The sequence below is a fragment of the Telopea speciosissima genome, chromosome 10 (assembly GCF_018873765.1).
Source record: "Telopea speciosissima isolate NSW1024214 ecotype Mountain lineage chromosome 10, Tspe_v1, whole genome shotgun sequence".
In the NCBI taxonomy this organism is placed as follows: Eukaryota; Viridiplantae; Streptophyta; class Magnoliopsida; order Proteales; family Proteaceae; genus Telopea; species Telopea speciosissima.
This window is the reverse complement of record NC_057925.1, coordinates 55,057,193-55,073,038: the sequence shown is the minus strand read 5'-3', so window position 1 is coordinate 55,073,038 and position 15,846 is coordinate 55,057,193. Positions and strand designations below refer to the sequence as shown.

At 39.8% G+C, this 15,846-nt stretch overlaps 3 protein-coding genes and 1 non-coding gene across 6 annotated transcripts; 3 read left to right on the top strand and 1 right to left on the bottom strand.

Moving 5' to 3' along the window:
• The first annotated feature begins 3,217 nt into the window (after nt 1-3,217).
• TRNAR-CCU lies at nt 3,218-3,290 on the top strand. The gene has a single exon. It is a non-coding gene; the product is annotated as a tRNA-Arg (tRNA).
• Nucleotides 3,291-3,776: 486 nt separating this feature from the next.
• LOC122643761 (non-specific lipid transfer protein GPI-anchored 20-like) lies at nt 3,777-5,012 on the top strand. The gene is made up of 4 exons (XM_043837345.1): nt 3,777-4,187; nt 4,278-4,304; nt 4,404-4,463; nt 4,706-5,012. Exons 1-4 carry the CDS (start codon nt 3,845-3,847, stop codon nt 4,924-4,926), a joined length of 651 nt encoding a protein of 216 aa, XP_043693280.1. The 5' UTR covers nt 3,777-3,844; the 3' UTR covers nt 4,927-5,012.
• An 887-nt stretch (nt 5,013-5,899) lies between these two features.
• LOC122642091 lies at nt 5,900-6,768 on the top strand. Its single transcript, XM_043835507.1, has 2 exons — nt 5,900-6,303; nt 6,392-6,768. Exons 1-2 carry the CDS (start codon nt 5,946-5,948, stop codon nt 6,757-6,759), a joined length of 726 nt encoding a protein of 241 aa, XP_043691442.1. The 5' UTR covers nt 5,900-5,945; the 3' UTR covers nt 6,760-6,768.
• A 315-nt stretch (nt 6,769-7,083) lies between these two features.
• Nucleotides 7,084-15,081, bottom strand: LOC122642089 (probable RNA helicase SDE3). 3 transcript variants are annotated; one of them, XM_043835505.1, is made up of 7 exons: nt 15,025-15,081; nt 13,528-14,349; nt 13,267-13,440; nt 10,684-12,138; nt 7,788-8,075; nt 7,530-7,712; nt 7,084-7,325 (listed from the first exon to the last, which is right to left on the bottom strand). In XM_043835505.1, the coding sequence occupies exons 2-5, from the start codon at nt 14,308-14,310 to the stop codon at nt 7,827-7,829; spliced, it is 2,661 nt and encodes an 886-aa protein (XP_043691440.1). In that variant the 5' UTR covers nt 14,311-14,349; nt 15,025-15,081; the 3' UTR covers nt 7,084-7,325; nt 7,530-7,712; nt 7,788-7,826. The 3 variants fall into 3 exon arrangements, with proteins under 3 accessions (XP_043691440.1, XP_043691439.1, XP_043691441.1); XM_043835504.1 differs by having other exon boundaries at nt 13,528-14,347; nt 14,968-15,047; XM_043835506.1 differs by lacking the exon at nt 15,025-15,081 and having other exon boundaries at nt 7,788-7,967; nt 7,998-8,075; nt 13,528-14,513.
• Between the last annotated feature and the right edge of the window lie 765 nt (nt 15,082-15,846).

The following is a 15,846-nucleotide window of genomic DNA, read 5'->3' as shown; positions in this document are numbered from 1 at the left end:
GGCATATTCTAGTAGATCCTCAGTGCCTGGGTTGGAGCCTCGTCAGAAATGACCACTCATATTTTGCTTGATTGTCCATTTGCTCGGTCTGTGTGGTTCGGCAGCACTTTGTCGTATGTGGTTCCAAGGGCTGGTGAGGTTAAGCTCTCCAAGTGGTTTGAAGGTTGGTCAGTGTTTGCGGCAAAGGGGAAGAAGATAGCGGTGGAGGTGGCTGCACAGTGCTCCTTTATTCTTTGGTTCCTCTGGAGGGCCCGCAATGATAAGCTCTTTGCGAGGAAGGATTGGTCCCCAGGGGACGTGATCAGTGCTGCCCATAGAGCTTATGTGGAATTCCTGTCTTCGGCTGCCATCTCTACAGGGCCAATGTGCACGCAGGTGGGAGTCCAAACTCCAAGTTGGAAGCTCCCCCTCAAGCAGTTATGAAACTGAGCTGCGATGCTTCTCTCAATCCGGACAGCAGGAATAGCGGGGTTGGGTTCCTGTTATGTGATCATTTGGGTCGAACTTGTTTTCCGGTGTCCAACCCCGTTCCATTCACAGACATCATGATTGGTGAGGCTTTGGCGATAAGAGAAGGCCTCTTGGAAGCGATTTCAGAGGGGCCCCTGAAGGCTGATGGTGGAGAGCGACAACCAGGAGATCATTTCTTGCCTGCGAAATGCTAAGAAGGAATTGGCCCTATGTGTCAGGCCTGTTGTGGAGGACATTCGTCACCTCAGTTCCTATTTTGATGAGTGTGAATTCCTGTACATTCCAGGGCTGCTAATGTATTGGCGGATACCCTTGCCAGGGGGGCCCAATCCATCTCGGATAGGATTGTTTGGCCTATTTCTGATCCCTGCTTTGTTGTTCTGGTTGGAACTTCGAGCTTGCTGTTTCAGAGTTTTCCTTAATGAAATTTCTTTCTACCAAAAAAAAAAAAACCATGGTAGCAGAGAATGTGGTGGTGTAACCGTTGGCCGCACTTTGAACATTTAAATGTGTAACCGTTTAAGTAGAGTTATGATCATTTAATGCAATGGCTGGTTGAAAAGAACAATCACTAGGAATCAACGTATTGGCATCGACAGCTGAGCCACCCTGTTGGCAACCAACATTTACTACACCGACGATTGAGATCGGTGGTGGAGTTGTAGTGGCGTTGGAGGCCCAAGCTCACGAGTTCTCATACCATAGTATAGCAACACTCTCTAAATTGAGAGATGCTAACTCACCTGGAACGTCATAAAATTGTATCCATATAGCAATGTATTTGATAACCCAAGATCTATCATAACCTGCCTCCATCTCTTTTTGAGCATGCCAAACCAAAACCACTAGAGCATTATTCTAGGGTACTATAACACTGTCTTCCAATTCGTCCCCTACCACAAATTCGACTTCGTCTTTGCCGTCGCTTGGATGACTTTCAATAGTCATGGTGATTCATTCACAAGGAGGAGAGAAACAAACACTCACAAGGAGGAGAGAAATAAAGACACAAAAAACACGTACACCTAATAGACTAAGTACCCCAAAGAGAATGATAAGAGTTGCAACTTTAGGAGATTTGCCTTTGGTTCAAATGAAGTAGCATTTTGGATTGAAGTTATAATCTTATCAGGGCTACGATTGTGTACTGAAATTTTGCTTTTAATTATTCTCTTACATGGGATTCCAATGTTATGAATATGGAACAAAAACTCGATCGAAACTTGTCGAAACCACTGAGTTAACTCGGTTTCCCAAGTTTCTGAGACGAGTTGAAGGGGGGTTTTACAAAATCCCTGGATTGTTTTGACCAGTTTCGATTGATTTCGATCATATTTCGGTGGTTTCGACACATATGCCCATCGAAACTAGGGGAAATTGGTTCGAAACTAGGACAGATAGGTAAATGTTTTGTATTTGTATTTCATTTACTTAAGATATTATTCATAATTAAGAAAATACCCCCTATTTGAATCCAATAAAAATAGTTAAAAAAAAAAATTCCAAAAGAAAAAAAAATAACCCTCTAGTTCAAGAACAAAAACTGGATTTTTTACGGTAGGTGCAATTTTCAACTTTCTAATACTGAGGTTTTTCTCAAATCTAAAAGTTCAATAAATCTTAATATGATAAACATTGCTAAAAACCAAAAGTATAGTAAAATATTCATTTGTTTTTGATGTACAAAAAAATATTTTTATTCAGAGCGATTTTTGACAGCATTCGCACACACCGAATTAAGTTTGACCGGTAGATAACTCCTTCAATATAAATCAGATTTAAGCAATCTTGGACTTATTGGAAAGCTATCAAAACAAAGTTTTTTAACAAATCCAAGATTGCTTAAATCTCATTTATATTGAAGGAGTTATGCTCCGGTCAAACCTTATTTGATACCATGTCCAAGAACAATATACAGTATCAAGCTTGGATCAAAACCGCAAGTATATTTTTAGTAATCTCTATGTGAAACTAATCCATGGATTGAGATTAAAATGTCTAAAATAGGCAGCACAACAAGAATCAGGGCAAAAAAACAATTTCTGGACCTCGAAACCAAGGTTCGAGTTAGCCTGGAGAAAGTCCCAAGTTTTGACCGAGATATGGTCGTAACTGAGACGAACTCGTTTTCTGGGTGGTCAAAACCTAGTTGAAATCCGAGTTTTAGAACCTTGGTTATGAATGAAATTCTAAATCTCGGTTTCAAGGTCGACTTTAGTTTGGCCCGGAGCTAAGAAGTGTTGGATCTAATTTTGAGGTTCTGTCACTAATTTTGTACCTTGGGCCTACCTAGGTTGAAACCCAGGGTTGAAACTTGGATTTCGACCATGGATTTTGTTTCAGTTAGGCCCAAAATTGAGGCAATTCGGAGATTTCACTCAATTTCAATTGAGATTTAGTTTCATGGATTTTGAGAGCACTTGGCTTGATTGGTCCACTCCACGATTCTAAAAATTGAATTAAAATCGACTGAATCAATTGATTCGACTCAGTATTGACACTAGGCTGATTTCTCAATTAATCACGATTCCATATATGTATGGAGTCCAATTGAGTTAGGTCAAGTGTAGCCAAGTAAAACCAATTTCAACCGTTTGATCGATTCTCGTGATCGTTTCGTAACAATTCAAATCGGGATTGAATTAGAATCGATGAAGACCGATCCCATACTCGATTCCAAATTTTTAGACCTTGGGCTGTTGGTTCATTTGTATTTAGCTTATAAATTCTTCTACTTAAATATATGGCGCCTGTAGCTCAGTGGATAGAGCGTCTGTTTCCTAAGCAGAAAGTCGTAGGTTCGACTCCTACCTGGCGAGTGTTGTGTTCTTTTTATGCCTTTCTTTTTTACTCCCAATTCTTTTTATTTTCATACAATAATTGATAGAAAGAAACGACAGAAGTAACATTCCAAATCCAGAACCAGAATTCGTTAGTTTTGTTCTTTCATTTAATTTAGCTTAATTTACAAAACATCAATATTTAAGTTTGACTCCACTAGGTAACACGTATATAATACAAAGAAGGATAGGAAGACTTAAAAATTATCAAAACCCCCCCAATCTTCAACCTAATTAATTAAGATACCCAAAAACACATATATATGCCAACCCCACCTAATTAATCTTGGACACTCCATTAACAGAAGTTAGTTAAAGTAGTTGAGCTCCAAAACCCACTTCAAATCTACCTGTTTCTTTTCCCTCCACATTACCACTCTTCTTACCTATATAAATCCCTTACCTCCCAATCTCTTCTCCCAAAACACCCTTCAACACATTTCATTTCATACTTTTTCCTTTCCTATTAATCTCTGTTTCTCCTCAAATCTACCATCAATTTGCTTCTTTCTACACTCATTAAGACCACAAATATGGAAGGGTTCAAGGGTTTCCAATTGTGCTTCATTGCCATCTCTTCAATTGCATTATTGATGTCTGTAATGCCAGTATTTGGGCAGATCAATGCTGGATGTACAAACACAATAATCACTACCTTCACCCCTTGCTTGAGTTTCATCACAGGAAGTAGTGCCAATGGCTCTTCACCCACTGCTGATTGTTGTAGAAATCTCAAGTCACTTCTGAGTAGTAGTATGGATTGTGCATGTCTAGTCGTCACCGGAAGTGTTCCCTTTAACTTACCCATCAACCGGACCCTTTCCCTCTCCCTCCCTAGTGCTTGTAACATGCCCGGCGTCCCCGTTCAGTGCAAAGGTAAAGTTATATGTATGAATACGGTCAACACTTCAGCCATTGGATAAAAATACTTGATTACTAATTGTGGGTTCACTTTTTTTTTTTCAGCCTCTGGTTCTCCTCTTCCTCCTCCAGGTACTATAATAGAGATATGGACCACCTTGACCCTTAATGTTGGTAATTAAGCTACTAAGTTAGATGTTTAAACTAAGAGAATTGATTTTAATTTGGCAGGTCCTGTTGCACTTGGGCCAGCTCTTTCTCCCACTGGTGCCTTTTCCCCTAGTCCAACAGGTAATCTACTTATATAGTATCTAATATTTATAGGGAAAAAGATCTCTACTTCTTGGTGTTTCCTACAATCTCTTCCCCCTAGGTAGATATCCAGACATGCTCGCCCTTTGGTCCAGATGCTTGTGTAGAAACCATGCGGCCAAGTAGAGATCTCTTGCCCAATATTTAATTACCTTTCAAACTCTAATTCAAGGTCATATTTGGCTAAGATGTTAATGGCTTACTTAATTTCTGGTGAGCAGCTTCTGCAATCCCGGAATCAACGACGGCGGCTCCGGATCTAGCACCACAACCGGAAACCTCTACAGGATTACCTCCAGCGTCTTCACCGGTGAGCTCGGAAACTCCAACGAATACAGGAATCCGGCCAGTTCTGACCCCATCAGCTGCCAATCCCTCTCACAGTTTCTCACCATCTCTCCTATTATTTGTTATAGGAGTTGTGGTTTTGAAGTGCTATTGAATTGAACCTTTCTTTGTCACCCATGTAAAATTATTTCTTCATTATTGAAGAATGTCATATGTATGTGTTTTTCTTTCTTTCTTTTCTTTTTTCTCCCAAATTTTTTTTGGGGTTGTGGTGGGTCTAGATTCCATATGTTTGGGCCTGATCTGAGTGTACCCTTATTTATTGAGTATCTATTCATTATTTTATAAACCCAATGTCATTGGTTGTTTGGTCTTAGATGCAAGGGGTCGGATTCCACCAATTCTGATTAGAATCATTCCAGAATCAATCGAAATCTTAGTAATTTGAATCGGAAAGAAGAAGCAAAGATTTTCATAGATTTGTGGTTTTTTGAAGTATTTGATTCAAAAGACTAGTAGATCTCGCTACAATAGATAATTTCAATGATTTTATTATTATTTTACTGATTAAAAGAAGCCAAAAAGAATAGCAAGAAATAAAGGACCGAGGAGGGAAAGGGTATCATGAGGGTATCTTTGAAACATACAAAAATCCTAGGAGAATTTGTGTACTCTAGGATGATGGGTGAACCGTCCTCTATGGGTGAAGGGAAACTTAGTCTAAAAATAATATCAAAGAGGATTCATGGCCGATTCCGGTTCAAATAGATGTTGTCCATCATGAAACAATTCTGAGATCATGGATAGCCTTGGACCATGAGTGATTCCTAATTAAGGATTTAGATTGGTTGAACACCAAAAATTACGGGCATGGATCAGGCAGGAATAATGATTTGACCCGCTCCAATTACTACTGTTCATTAAATCATGCTTCATTCGTGTATCAAACATGAAAGACAAGCCTCTTAAGTTTGTTAAGGCTTAAAGACCATCACAATGCTTGTGAATTTGTGGTTGTCCCCCAATTACAAATATACCCATTTCATGTAATAAGTGAAATTCTAATTAAAGTATATTACCCAGAAGGGCATTTTGGGAATAATGTAGAAAAACTCAGAGGTTTACAAGTCAAAAAAACAAAAACACAGTTAGTTTGTAATCAATTGCAGCAAAATGGGATCAAAGGGACTGGTTTTGGCAAAGTGTTCATGGGTTTCAACATTGCTAGCATTTGTTCTTCTTTTTCTTCTTGTTCTACCTTCCATGGTTAAAGCCCAATTTCTTGATTGTTCTAACCAAGGTATGGTAGGCTTAGACCACCTTGAACCTTGCTTGAATTACCAAGTTAAAAGCTCCATGGATGCTTGCTGCCAAGTTCTTAATCAAATGGTCAAGTCTGGATATCACTGTTTGTGCTTGCTATTATCTTCCACCACCACAAGCTCACTCTCAGCTGCCCCACTTTCATTGCCATTCGCTAATTGTTACATATCTGTACCTCCTTTGAGGCAATGTCCAGGCAACTCTAATGGTTTGATCCGCAAATTTTACTTTTCTCTTATAAGAAGTAATTAATTTTTTTTCTGGCAAAATTACTCATTTAATTTTCTGGATTTCAGTCCCAGCTCCATTGGTTCTACCACCCATCATCGACGGCAGGGAGCCCACAAATCCACCTTCTTCCATGGCCACCATCTTCGCACCGCTGCCGCCATCTCCACTGATATCACTGCCACTGCCACTGCCACCACCACCACCGCTTGGCATACAGACGTCGATGAACTTGACTCAGGGTAGGAGCTTCACAATAGTAGAAGAGCCACATTCCAACAAGAACAGTCAATTAAATTTGACCATGCCTGATAACATTGGCAGGATTGTGAGGTCATACTCGTGCAGTGGAGAGTGCAGGAAGGAAGCCAAGATCTGGACCAACTTATGGGTGGTATTTGTTGTAGTAATTCTTCTTCGGACATCCATTCTGTAATAATCAAGCTGGTTTTTTAAAATGGAAATTTTATTGTCTATGACACTTCACCAGTGTTAAGTTCAATTTGCTTTTCCTGTTGATAATTCACTGCCTCTACTTTAGGCAGCAACATTGTAGGCAGATTGGTTCAAGTTCTCCAGAATGTAACTGATCAAAAAAAAAGGAAAGATACTCATAAGATCCTTAATAATATCGAAAAGGAGTGATTTGTTTCTACTTCCAAAGGTCTTCCTTGATTACTGCTTACTGAAATGCAATCGGAGAGATCTGCACTCCAATCGCACCATGATATGTGATGATGATGTCTAAATGGAAGAAGAAGAAAAAAAGTGTGGAAGTGGTGATTCTGTTGTGACTTGTGAATTAGTCACCAGAACACTGACTTGCAGGCTCTGAAAATTCTTCAGCCCCATCGATCAGCTTGTCCACCAGAATCAGAGTTCAGCTACACCACCAACACTTGGGGCAGATTCACCTAAAATGATGTTAGTCAACAACAGCAGCCCTTAGCTTCTACCAAAATGTATTGAAGTTGTAGCTTAGATTGTTAAGAGTAAACAACACTACAGCTCAAGATTATCCAATATACGAAAAAGTACACCCCATTTCGCTGTCAAATTACAAGTTGCATTCCATCACAAGCTGCAGTACATTCAGATGATGGGTAGGGGAGTGAATTTCTCTGTGATAGTATAATAACACTTTTTTAGAAACTCATTACCAAACAAGAATGTATTGAAATTGTCACATAGATTGTCATTGCAAACAACACTACAGCTCAAGATCACCCAATATACTAAAAGGTCAACCCCATTTCACTTTCACCCCAATAAATGGCAACATCTTTAACCAAATGGACCAGATTATAATATCTAAAATTACCCTGTTTAAGGTTATGGTATTTACTAGAAAAGAAACGATTCTTAATAATATGAGGAAACCCGGGAAAAAACAAAGACAAAAAGGTGTATGGGAAGAGAGAGAGAGAGAGAGAGAGAGGAGGGGAGGGTGGCAGGGCATTAAAAGAAATCTTGCGGTGCCACACTCCTGACATAGGAATTTGTTTACTTCCAGCCATCTGACCATTCAGCTTCATCAGTCACTGGCTGAGGTGTCTCTTCTACCTGGAAGGATTCATCACCCCATGCTGCACTGTCAGAGGGCTGTGGATTGTCTTCGCCAGCCCAATATTCCTCTGGATGCTCCTGTTCTTGCTCTTGCTCTAGCTCTAGCTCTTGCCTTTCAGGGAGAGGACAACCCTGATAAGAGTTGTTGTCGGAGCAATGCCATAAAATCTTAGCCCAATATGGATCCTGCCAAACAAAAACAAGTAAAAGACCAGTAGCACACAACCACTTGAGCACCCCACCCATAGGAAACTAAGCCATTTTATGACAACAATTCTGAGGCTGTGCCTGCCAGGTGCATGGGATAAAAGGAATTCATTTTGGTTTGCAGTGTACATTGAGCTCATATTTTATCACCCAAGATGAAATCATTACCTAAACAGAAATGAAATAGAAATGACTTTTACCTATTGAAATCTTAAAATGTCCTCATTCTGAATTCAAATCAAACTGAATCAATTACATTCCAAGTGGTTTGCCGCTGTAGCCCAATAAAATGCTTTTATAAACTTATGGTTCTGTATTGGAACTCCAAGAATTGGACAAATGGAATAGAGATGTCATGTAGAAAAGGTGAAGCCCAGAAATCCAATGAATATTTATAGTATATATGCTTTCTGTGTGTTATCAGTGAAAGAGGCTATCAAACTGGGCCATTTTATTCATTTAATCTAAATTTGAACAATGTCAATCTATCAAAAGGCAAAAAAGAGTGGGACAATGAGCGGAGAGCGGTACTAAGCCTAGCACAAATGGGTTCCTGATTTTGAGCAACATGGAGGGATATCATGACAAACCTGAACCTTTCAATAGATAGGATGCCCACTGGATTGACCATTTCTCAAATTTCTTCAATCATCAATCTACTTCACCACTATTTTGATTCTTTATTTTGGCACACTGGAGTTTTTGTTTAACTAGAACTTTGACAGGTGGATAAAGCAGGATGAAACCTACCTGTACACAAGATTTGGACATCAGACAAACAGACAGATGGCAGTTATAAGCTGCCAGGCACAACATGATAATTCAGCTATGCAAGGTCAGGATGGCAGATATGTGGTCCAAGGAGGCTCATCATTTGTCTAAGCAAAAAAAAAATGATACAAAGGGCCCATTAACATAATTTTCATGCAAATCAGTGGTCAAAATTTAAATTCATCAGTATTCCTATATCACGACCAATGTTTAAGTGTCTGGGTTACATCGGTTGAAGTTTGTTTTACTTAAGTCTAGTGTTTAAAGGCAAGGAACAAAAAGTAGAAATGAATGGTTAGTTTTAGACCTGTAAATCAACACTTTTAGAATCCCAAGGTAAAGGGTAAAAATATTACTTCATTCAATAGCTAGATCGTTCATTAGGTCCAGTTTTCTCTCAGTTCTTTGATGAATAACTGGAGTCTTCTTCACCCTGCGGTCAAGTTGGACACCTCTTAATTAAATAAGGGACAGAACAAGGAGGCCTCCATTCTTTTCTTTCAAGCATTTTGATTTTTATCAGAGAGAGGGAGGGGAACGATTCAGATTTATTATGGTTTAGACAGGTCGCTTTAGAAGTTCATTATTTGGTCTTCTAGCATGAAGATGTGGGTTTGAGTCAGATGGTAGCCACTTTGTCCAAAAAACACCAAAGGTTATAACTGATTCCAGTCCAGCCCTCTTGAGATCCTATGAAAGCAGGAATTTTTTGGGAAGTGGCCTTTCAGGAATTTTAACATTCAAGGAACCATCAAGTCCAGATGCCATTACCAGACACCTTTATATATGCCATTAGTTGAAGCTCTCGTCTACAACAACTCTATTGAAAGAGAATCTATACCTTGCCATGTTTTTGGCAATAGAAATAATTTGGTTCATCTCAGAGTTCAGTGCTAGAACGTGGAGTCACAACTACTTGAAGGCCTTTCAGCTCTTTGTGCATTTTCAGGTAACCCCCAATTTATCTTCTTCCCTTCCTTCTTGCTTTAAATTTTCTGGAACTCCTAGCAGTCCCAATGACTAACTCTTTTTTACCTACATTTTCTCCATTTAACTTTCACTAATAAAACAGCCCCCACACATAGACACCAGGCAATTGGGCTATTTGGTCATACTTTCTATTTTATATTTCCATATGGTAGAAAGCTGTCAAGCCCCTTTAACTCCCTCCACCAACCCCCAAACATAACTTCGCAATTCCCAATATTTGTTTAACGATAGCCTGTCCCTACCATCCACCATTAACCACTCTAAACTCTGATCCAAATTTACAGGAAACCCTAATACTAATTCTTCTCTTCTGTTAACATTTTTCTGGATCTGTACATCAGCCTTTCTCCTCCTAATTTACAATAGCCAACTGGTACCATAGGTAATTTAGGGCTTAATTTCACTCTTTGTAGACTATAATTGAGGATCCCTAGTCAGGGATTAATCATGTAATGAGTAACAGCATAAACATGCAGCTCTGCAGCATGCAGATCTCATAGCTTCCAATAGACAGACTTAACGTATCTGCGAAAAACAAAAGAATAAGCAACAAACTGTGGTTCCTAGAGACATCAAACCTAACAAAATGAGGAACAGTCTGTGATGATGAAGGAAAAGGAAGGGAAATGAAGAGTGGATCATTTTGAACACAGTCAAGCATAGCTCCATATCTACAGAAACTAATTGTCACACATATGGGTCTTAAGAAAATGAATATCTAATGCAATATCCATGGATGAAACAGACATTTTCTATTGCCCACCCTATATGACAAGAACATTGAAATTGAGAGGGAAAATATGAGAGTTGATGTAGAGGGTTATACCTTGCAGATAATATGCGGGTTTCCAACAATTATGAGCAAAGATCTCGCACGAGTAATAGCAACATTAAATCTCCTGGGATTGCTAAGAAATCCCAAACAATGTGCTCTATCAAATTCATTGTGCTTGACAGTAGATCTGACAGTAGAGACAATTATGAATTCCCTTTCTTGTCCCTGAAATTGTTCCACACTCCCAACCTTTACATCCTGCATATCCAGATTTTCAAGGGCTTTCTTTAATTTAAGTACTTGCTGGCGGTAAGGAGTTATTATCCCAACATCTGATTCGTTCACTTCGCCCCTTCTCAGCTTCCTGATGATCTCTACAACCTTGCTAGCTTCAATTCGATTAAACCACGATGGATTATTGCCTTCCCTTTCATCACATCCTTGAATTCCAATGAACAAAACTGGAAACTCTTTGTTAGGAAGGAGGTCCACCCATGAACACACAGAGGCATTTGTCTCTTCTTTACAGGCAATCAATTCCCCATTATAGAAGAGCCTTGAAGGTAATTCCAGGATTGATGGATGGCATCGATAATTCCTCACCAGTTTTGTGACATAATTTCCATCCTCACCGTGGTAAAATTCACATTCAAATAGCCTTTCTAGGTATGATTTTCCTAAACCGTATGTTTCTGCATCTCTGTTGTAGACAATGGGGCCTAATTGCTTTGGATCTCCAGCCAAAACAACAACAGTTTCCCTTCGGCAAAGATTCGAAATAGGGACCATTGTCTCTGGCTCAGAAGATTGGCCAGCCTCATCCAAGAAAATATGAGAGAAGTGGCCCCGATTGATGCCTTCTGCACTTAGGTAAGATGCACTCATATAAGTGGATACAATGATCCTGTAGTGTATCAAAGCCCTCAATGGAGGACACTTGAAGACGTGATCCTCAAAGAAGCAAAAACGGATGAGGTCAGAGTGAAGGTCCTCAAAAGAACGGTTTTGAGCATTTAACCTGAATATCTCATCCTCCCGAACCACAATAATATCCTTAGAGGTGAGCCTCTCTAATATGTGATCTGCTGCATAATTAGAGGCAGCACAAACAAGAATTCTGCCTTTCTTTCTATTTGTGTAAATCTGCATGATTGCTTCCACCAATGTCATGGTTTTACCTGTACCTGGTGGTCCATGAATCACATAAGGTGGCGCCCCTTTGCAACCCCGTATCATTTCAACCGAAACCATTTGCTGTTCATTGAGGTTCTGATTTAAGGGAACCATTGGGTTTGTTTTGATCACCCTCATTTTGGATAACTGCGATGGAAAGAGGAGAACATTGTCTAGATTTTGTGCTGCATTAACAGCATGATATTGCCTCCTATAATTCATCCTATTGTAACTGAATCTAACATTATATGTGTTAGAGTCACAGTGCCGCTGGTGGAAATCATGAGCAAAGCTCAACAACACTTCGTCAGCCTCAACACGATGAATGAACCCCTGCACATAACAGGCACAGAAATTAACCCCTTCTTTTTGGATGGGCGAGACAGTTTGGTTATTTCAAACCTTAGACCATTGATATCTGTCGAAAAACGATTCTTGCGACTGCAATAGATTAACATATGACTTCCCCAGAATAAGTATTCCTCACCTTACAAAAATGCTTTAACTTAAAATATGTACTATTTATTGAAGGCGTAAGGAAAAACAACCAAAGAGTAAATTTTTGGTCATTAATATTCAAAAACTGGAGTTGATTAAACACCCTTAAGACATCCAACGCAATCCCTCAAATGTGAGTTCCAAAGGATCAGGACTCCAAGATTTTGGAGAAACATCCAGGTATATGATAAGAGAAAAAATTGAAAGATAGGAATGACATGACTAAAGTAAAATCTCGTGAGAACCTTTAGTAATCATAATGTAAAATCCAACAAAATCTATAATTCAACCTAAAAATTCAGAAGTTCAGGCATCTGTGATGTAAAATTCATATCAATGTTACAAGTTACAAGTTACATCAAAATCAATCTCATATATTTATTTTGGAGCAAGAAGTGGGCTCCTTAAACAGGCCCAATTCAATTTAAGTATTGCTAGGTTGGTTGCAGTGGCCAAATGTCCTAATCTGTTATAAACAAAGATGATCAGGACCACCACTGGACGGCTTTACCTGGGAGATTGCCTACCCAGCGGTGATGTCGATCCTCCATATAGCAGACATGTGTCACATTTCTTACACCGGAACCAGCCTTCAAGTTCTCGGGACTATAGACATTTAGAAAAACTTAACTTTTAAGATAATAAAGAAATAAGATGGATAATTGTTGTGTCATTATTTGTTGTTTGCTAACTTTTCTTTTGTTTTTTATAGCAAACACAATTCTATAATATTGGAAAGAATCCTAAGATTTACCCTTCTTATATGATTTGGTATTAAAAGCAAGTTGTGTTTTCACGAGTATTTATATATTCGTTTTTACAGCATCCTGATTCATGTTGCATCATCCAGCACTCATCATGCATTGATTTTCAGATGATGGAATGGACTAACATATATGGTCTTCTTTGTACCACAAATAAACAAGGTGCTTACAACACAAAGGAGCAGAGGTAAAAAAGAACCTGATATGGTGGGGCACTATCATCTAGAACTGAAGCAGCAAGCTTGACAAAAACATGGTCACCACAGACCAATGAAGGCCTTCTTTCAGCCAGTCCAGGTACCTCAAGGGCCAAGAATCGACTCCCCCTCTTCTTCATGGTGACGCCTTCCATGTCATGGCCTCTCATTTTTTCCTGAAGTAGAAATTCATTAACTGCAGTGATAGAAACAAAGGATAGTATTTACAGTATTTTTTTTCTCAGAGAATTACTGATAATTACCTCCATATGTATTTCTTCCATAACCAATAAAGCACTGAAGTACTCAGCATAATTCTCCCTCGTTAGACCTTCTGTGATAACGTAAGGGACTTGTTTATTCTCCACCATACCCCTAAGGTCTTTCGGGATATTATAATTAGGAAGCCTATGCTTGAAACTCTGTGTTGATGCTGCCCTCGCAGGACGAGAACCTGCCACATACTCATTAACTGCAAACTGTTTCTTTCGGGGGGCTCTTGAATATGGCTTGTTTGCGGACAGAGATTGAGCGACCTTATCTTCCACCAAAAGAAAAACAACCCGCTCTATCCTGTCATCACCAACATCAAAATGCACCACTGAAGTGTGCAAACCAATGTCCTTTGGTTTACATGATAACCATATTTTGAGAGTCTGGCCTGGCTGAAGGACTCTATCTTCTAAGGAAAATGATTCTAAGAAGCCTCGAATGGTCTCCACATCTGAATTCGCTGACGGAGGTTCCATCAACGACAGTGTGTAAGAGTCTGCTGGGTTTGAACAGTAAATCTTGACTGCCCAAAGTTCAACTGGGTCGGAGGTGGTATTATGTATCGTGATAGAATCTGCAGTTGTTTCCCCTACAAATATGGATTGAGGCTTCCCACGGGTAAAAGGGAATGGGACAGAAATAACAATTGGGCCTTCATCAAGCGGATTGTAACTGCATACTGATTTATCTTCCTCATAATCAATAAATCCAATCTCTCCTTTGTCTCCAATGTAAGAGCATTCCTCATCCCAATCGTCCCTAATGCTACCCATCAGAAAATTGATACTTATACCAACCAATTCCTTCAGTTCTTGAATAAAAACCAACAATATTCACTTAACAGTTAGTTAGCACCCAAGATTTAAACTATGAATGATTGAATAACTGCATGCACCTTAGTGCTACAAAGGATAGAATAACTACTTGTACTTTACTGCAAAGCATGATTGAATGCCTACATGCGTTTAGCGAAAACTAAGTGAAGCTACATTGATGAAAGGGGGGGACGAAAAGAGGGCGATAAAAAGCCCCCCACGGAGGTTATATTGATGCGAGGAAGGATGGAAAACAGAGAAAGAGAAACATCCTAACAACAATCTGCACAAGAAATAAAACCCATTTCCCGACTACCCAGATGAGGAATGGGTTTTTTGGGGAAGAAAACCCTGCAAAGATAGGTCGCAAATGAGACTGACAAATAGGAGATGTCAAACCGACGATTGCTTAAAGGGGAAATAGGAGTTCAAACCAGAATGAAACACCAACTGCAATTCAGATGTAAAACCGATCATAGCTAAAAAATGAAAGTTATATTCATCATCGTCATCACTATTTACAAAGAGCCCCGAAAGAAATGATAAGAGGTCGGTGAAGAGAACACAAAGATGATCCAATGCAGATTGAGAGAAGATGAGAAGGGCCTTTTTCTTCCCCGTAACAAAGAAGAACTCAGTTGAGTAAACTACAGAACGTAAGACAGTCCATACCTTTTGGTGTTCCTGACTTCAAATTTCAGAGCAATAGATAGCAACTGGAGAGACTGGAGATAGCAAAGAGAAAGCGTGTTTTGGGGTTTCTTAATGCCTTCTCCCCTCCTTCCTCAGGAAGAAGAATCAATCAGACCCAAGTAGCCAGGAGAGATACCTGCATAAACATTTGCTCTACCAGACCTGAAGAAGTAAAACCAACTCATGGTCCCACTCCACGTAGCGAAGCTTTTAATTTCTCTGACTGTAACAGTGAAGACTGAAGACTAGAGACGAATTTGAATCGTTCGATCGAGGTGATTCTGCACAGGGAACCCAGTCAGTTACTCATGTATCTGTGCACTCAATGAGCGCAGTCCAGGGGTGTCAAAATGGACCGGATGCTCTCCAGCGTGTCAGCCTATCCAACGGCTGGGAGTACCCTGGCCATGCATCCCGAGTGCCTCCAATCGTCAAATGCGCGTTAGAGGGGCTGGCACAATTTCTTTTCAAAACGGTCGATCTGGTACAGTTTGGAAAGAGAGACTCTCTAGTGCGCATCCAATGGTTGGGAGCATCCTGGGCACGCATCCCAAGTGTCTCCAACTTTCTAAGATTCATTAGAGGGCACTGGCACGTTGGAGAGGATGTCTTTCCACAACGGTCGATTTGGTTTGGTTTGGCAAGAGATCGTTTCCAACACACATCCAACAACTGGGAACACCCTTGGGCATGCATCCTGAGTGCCTCTAGTTGTCAAATACGCATTGAAGAGGCTGGCACGTTGGAGACGATCTCTTTCCAAAATGGTCGATCTGGTCCGATTTGGAAAGAGATACTCTC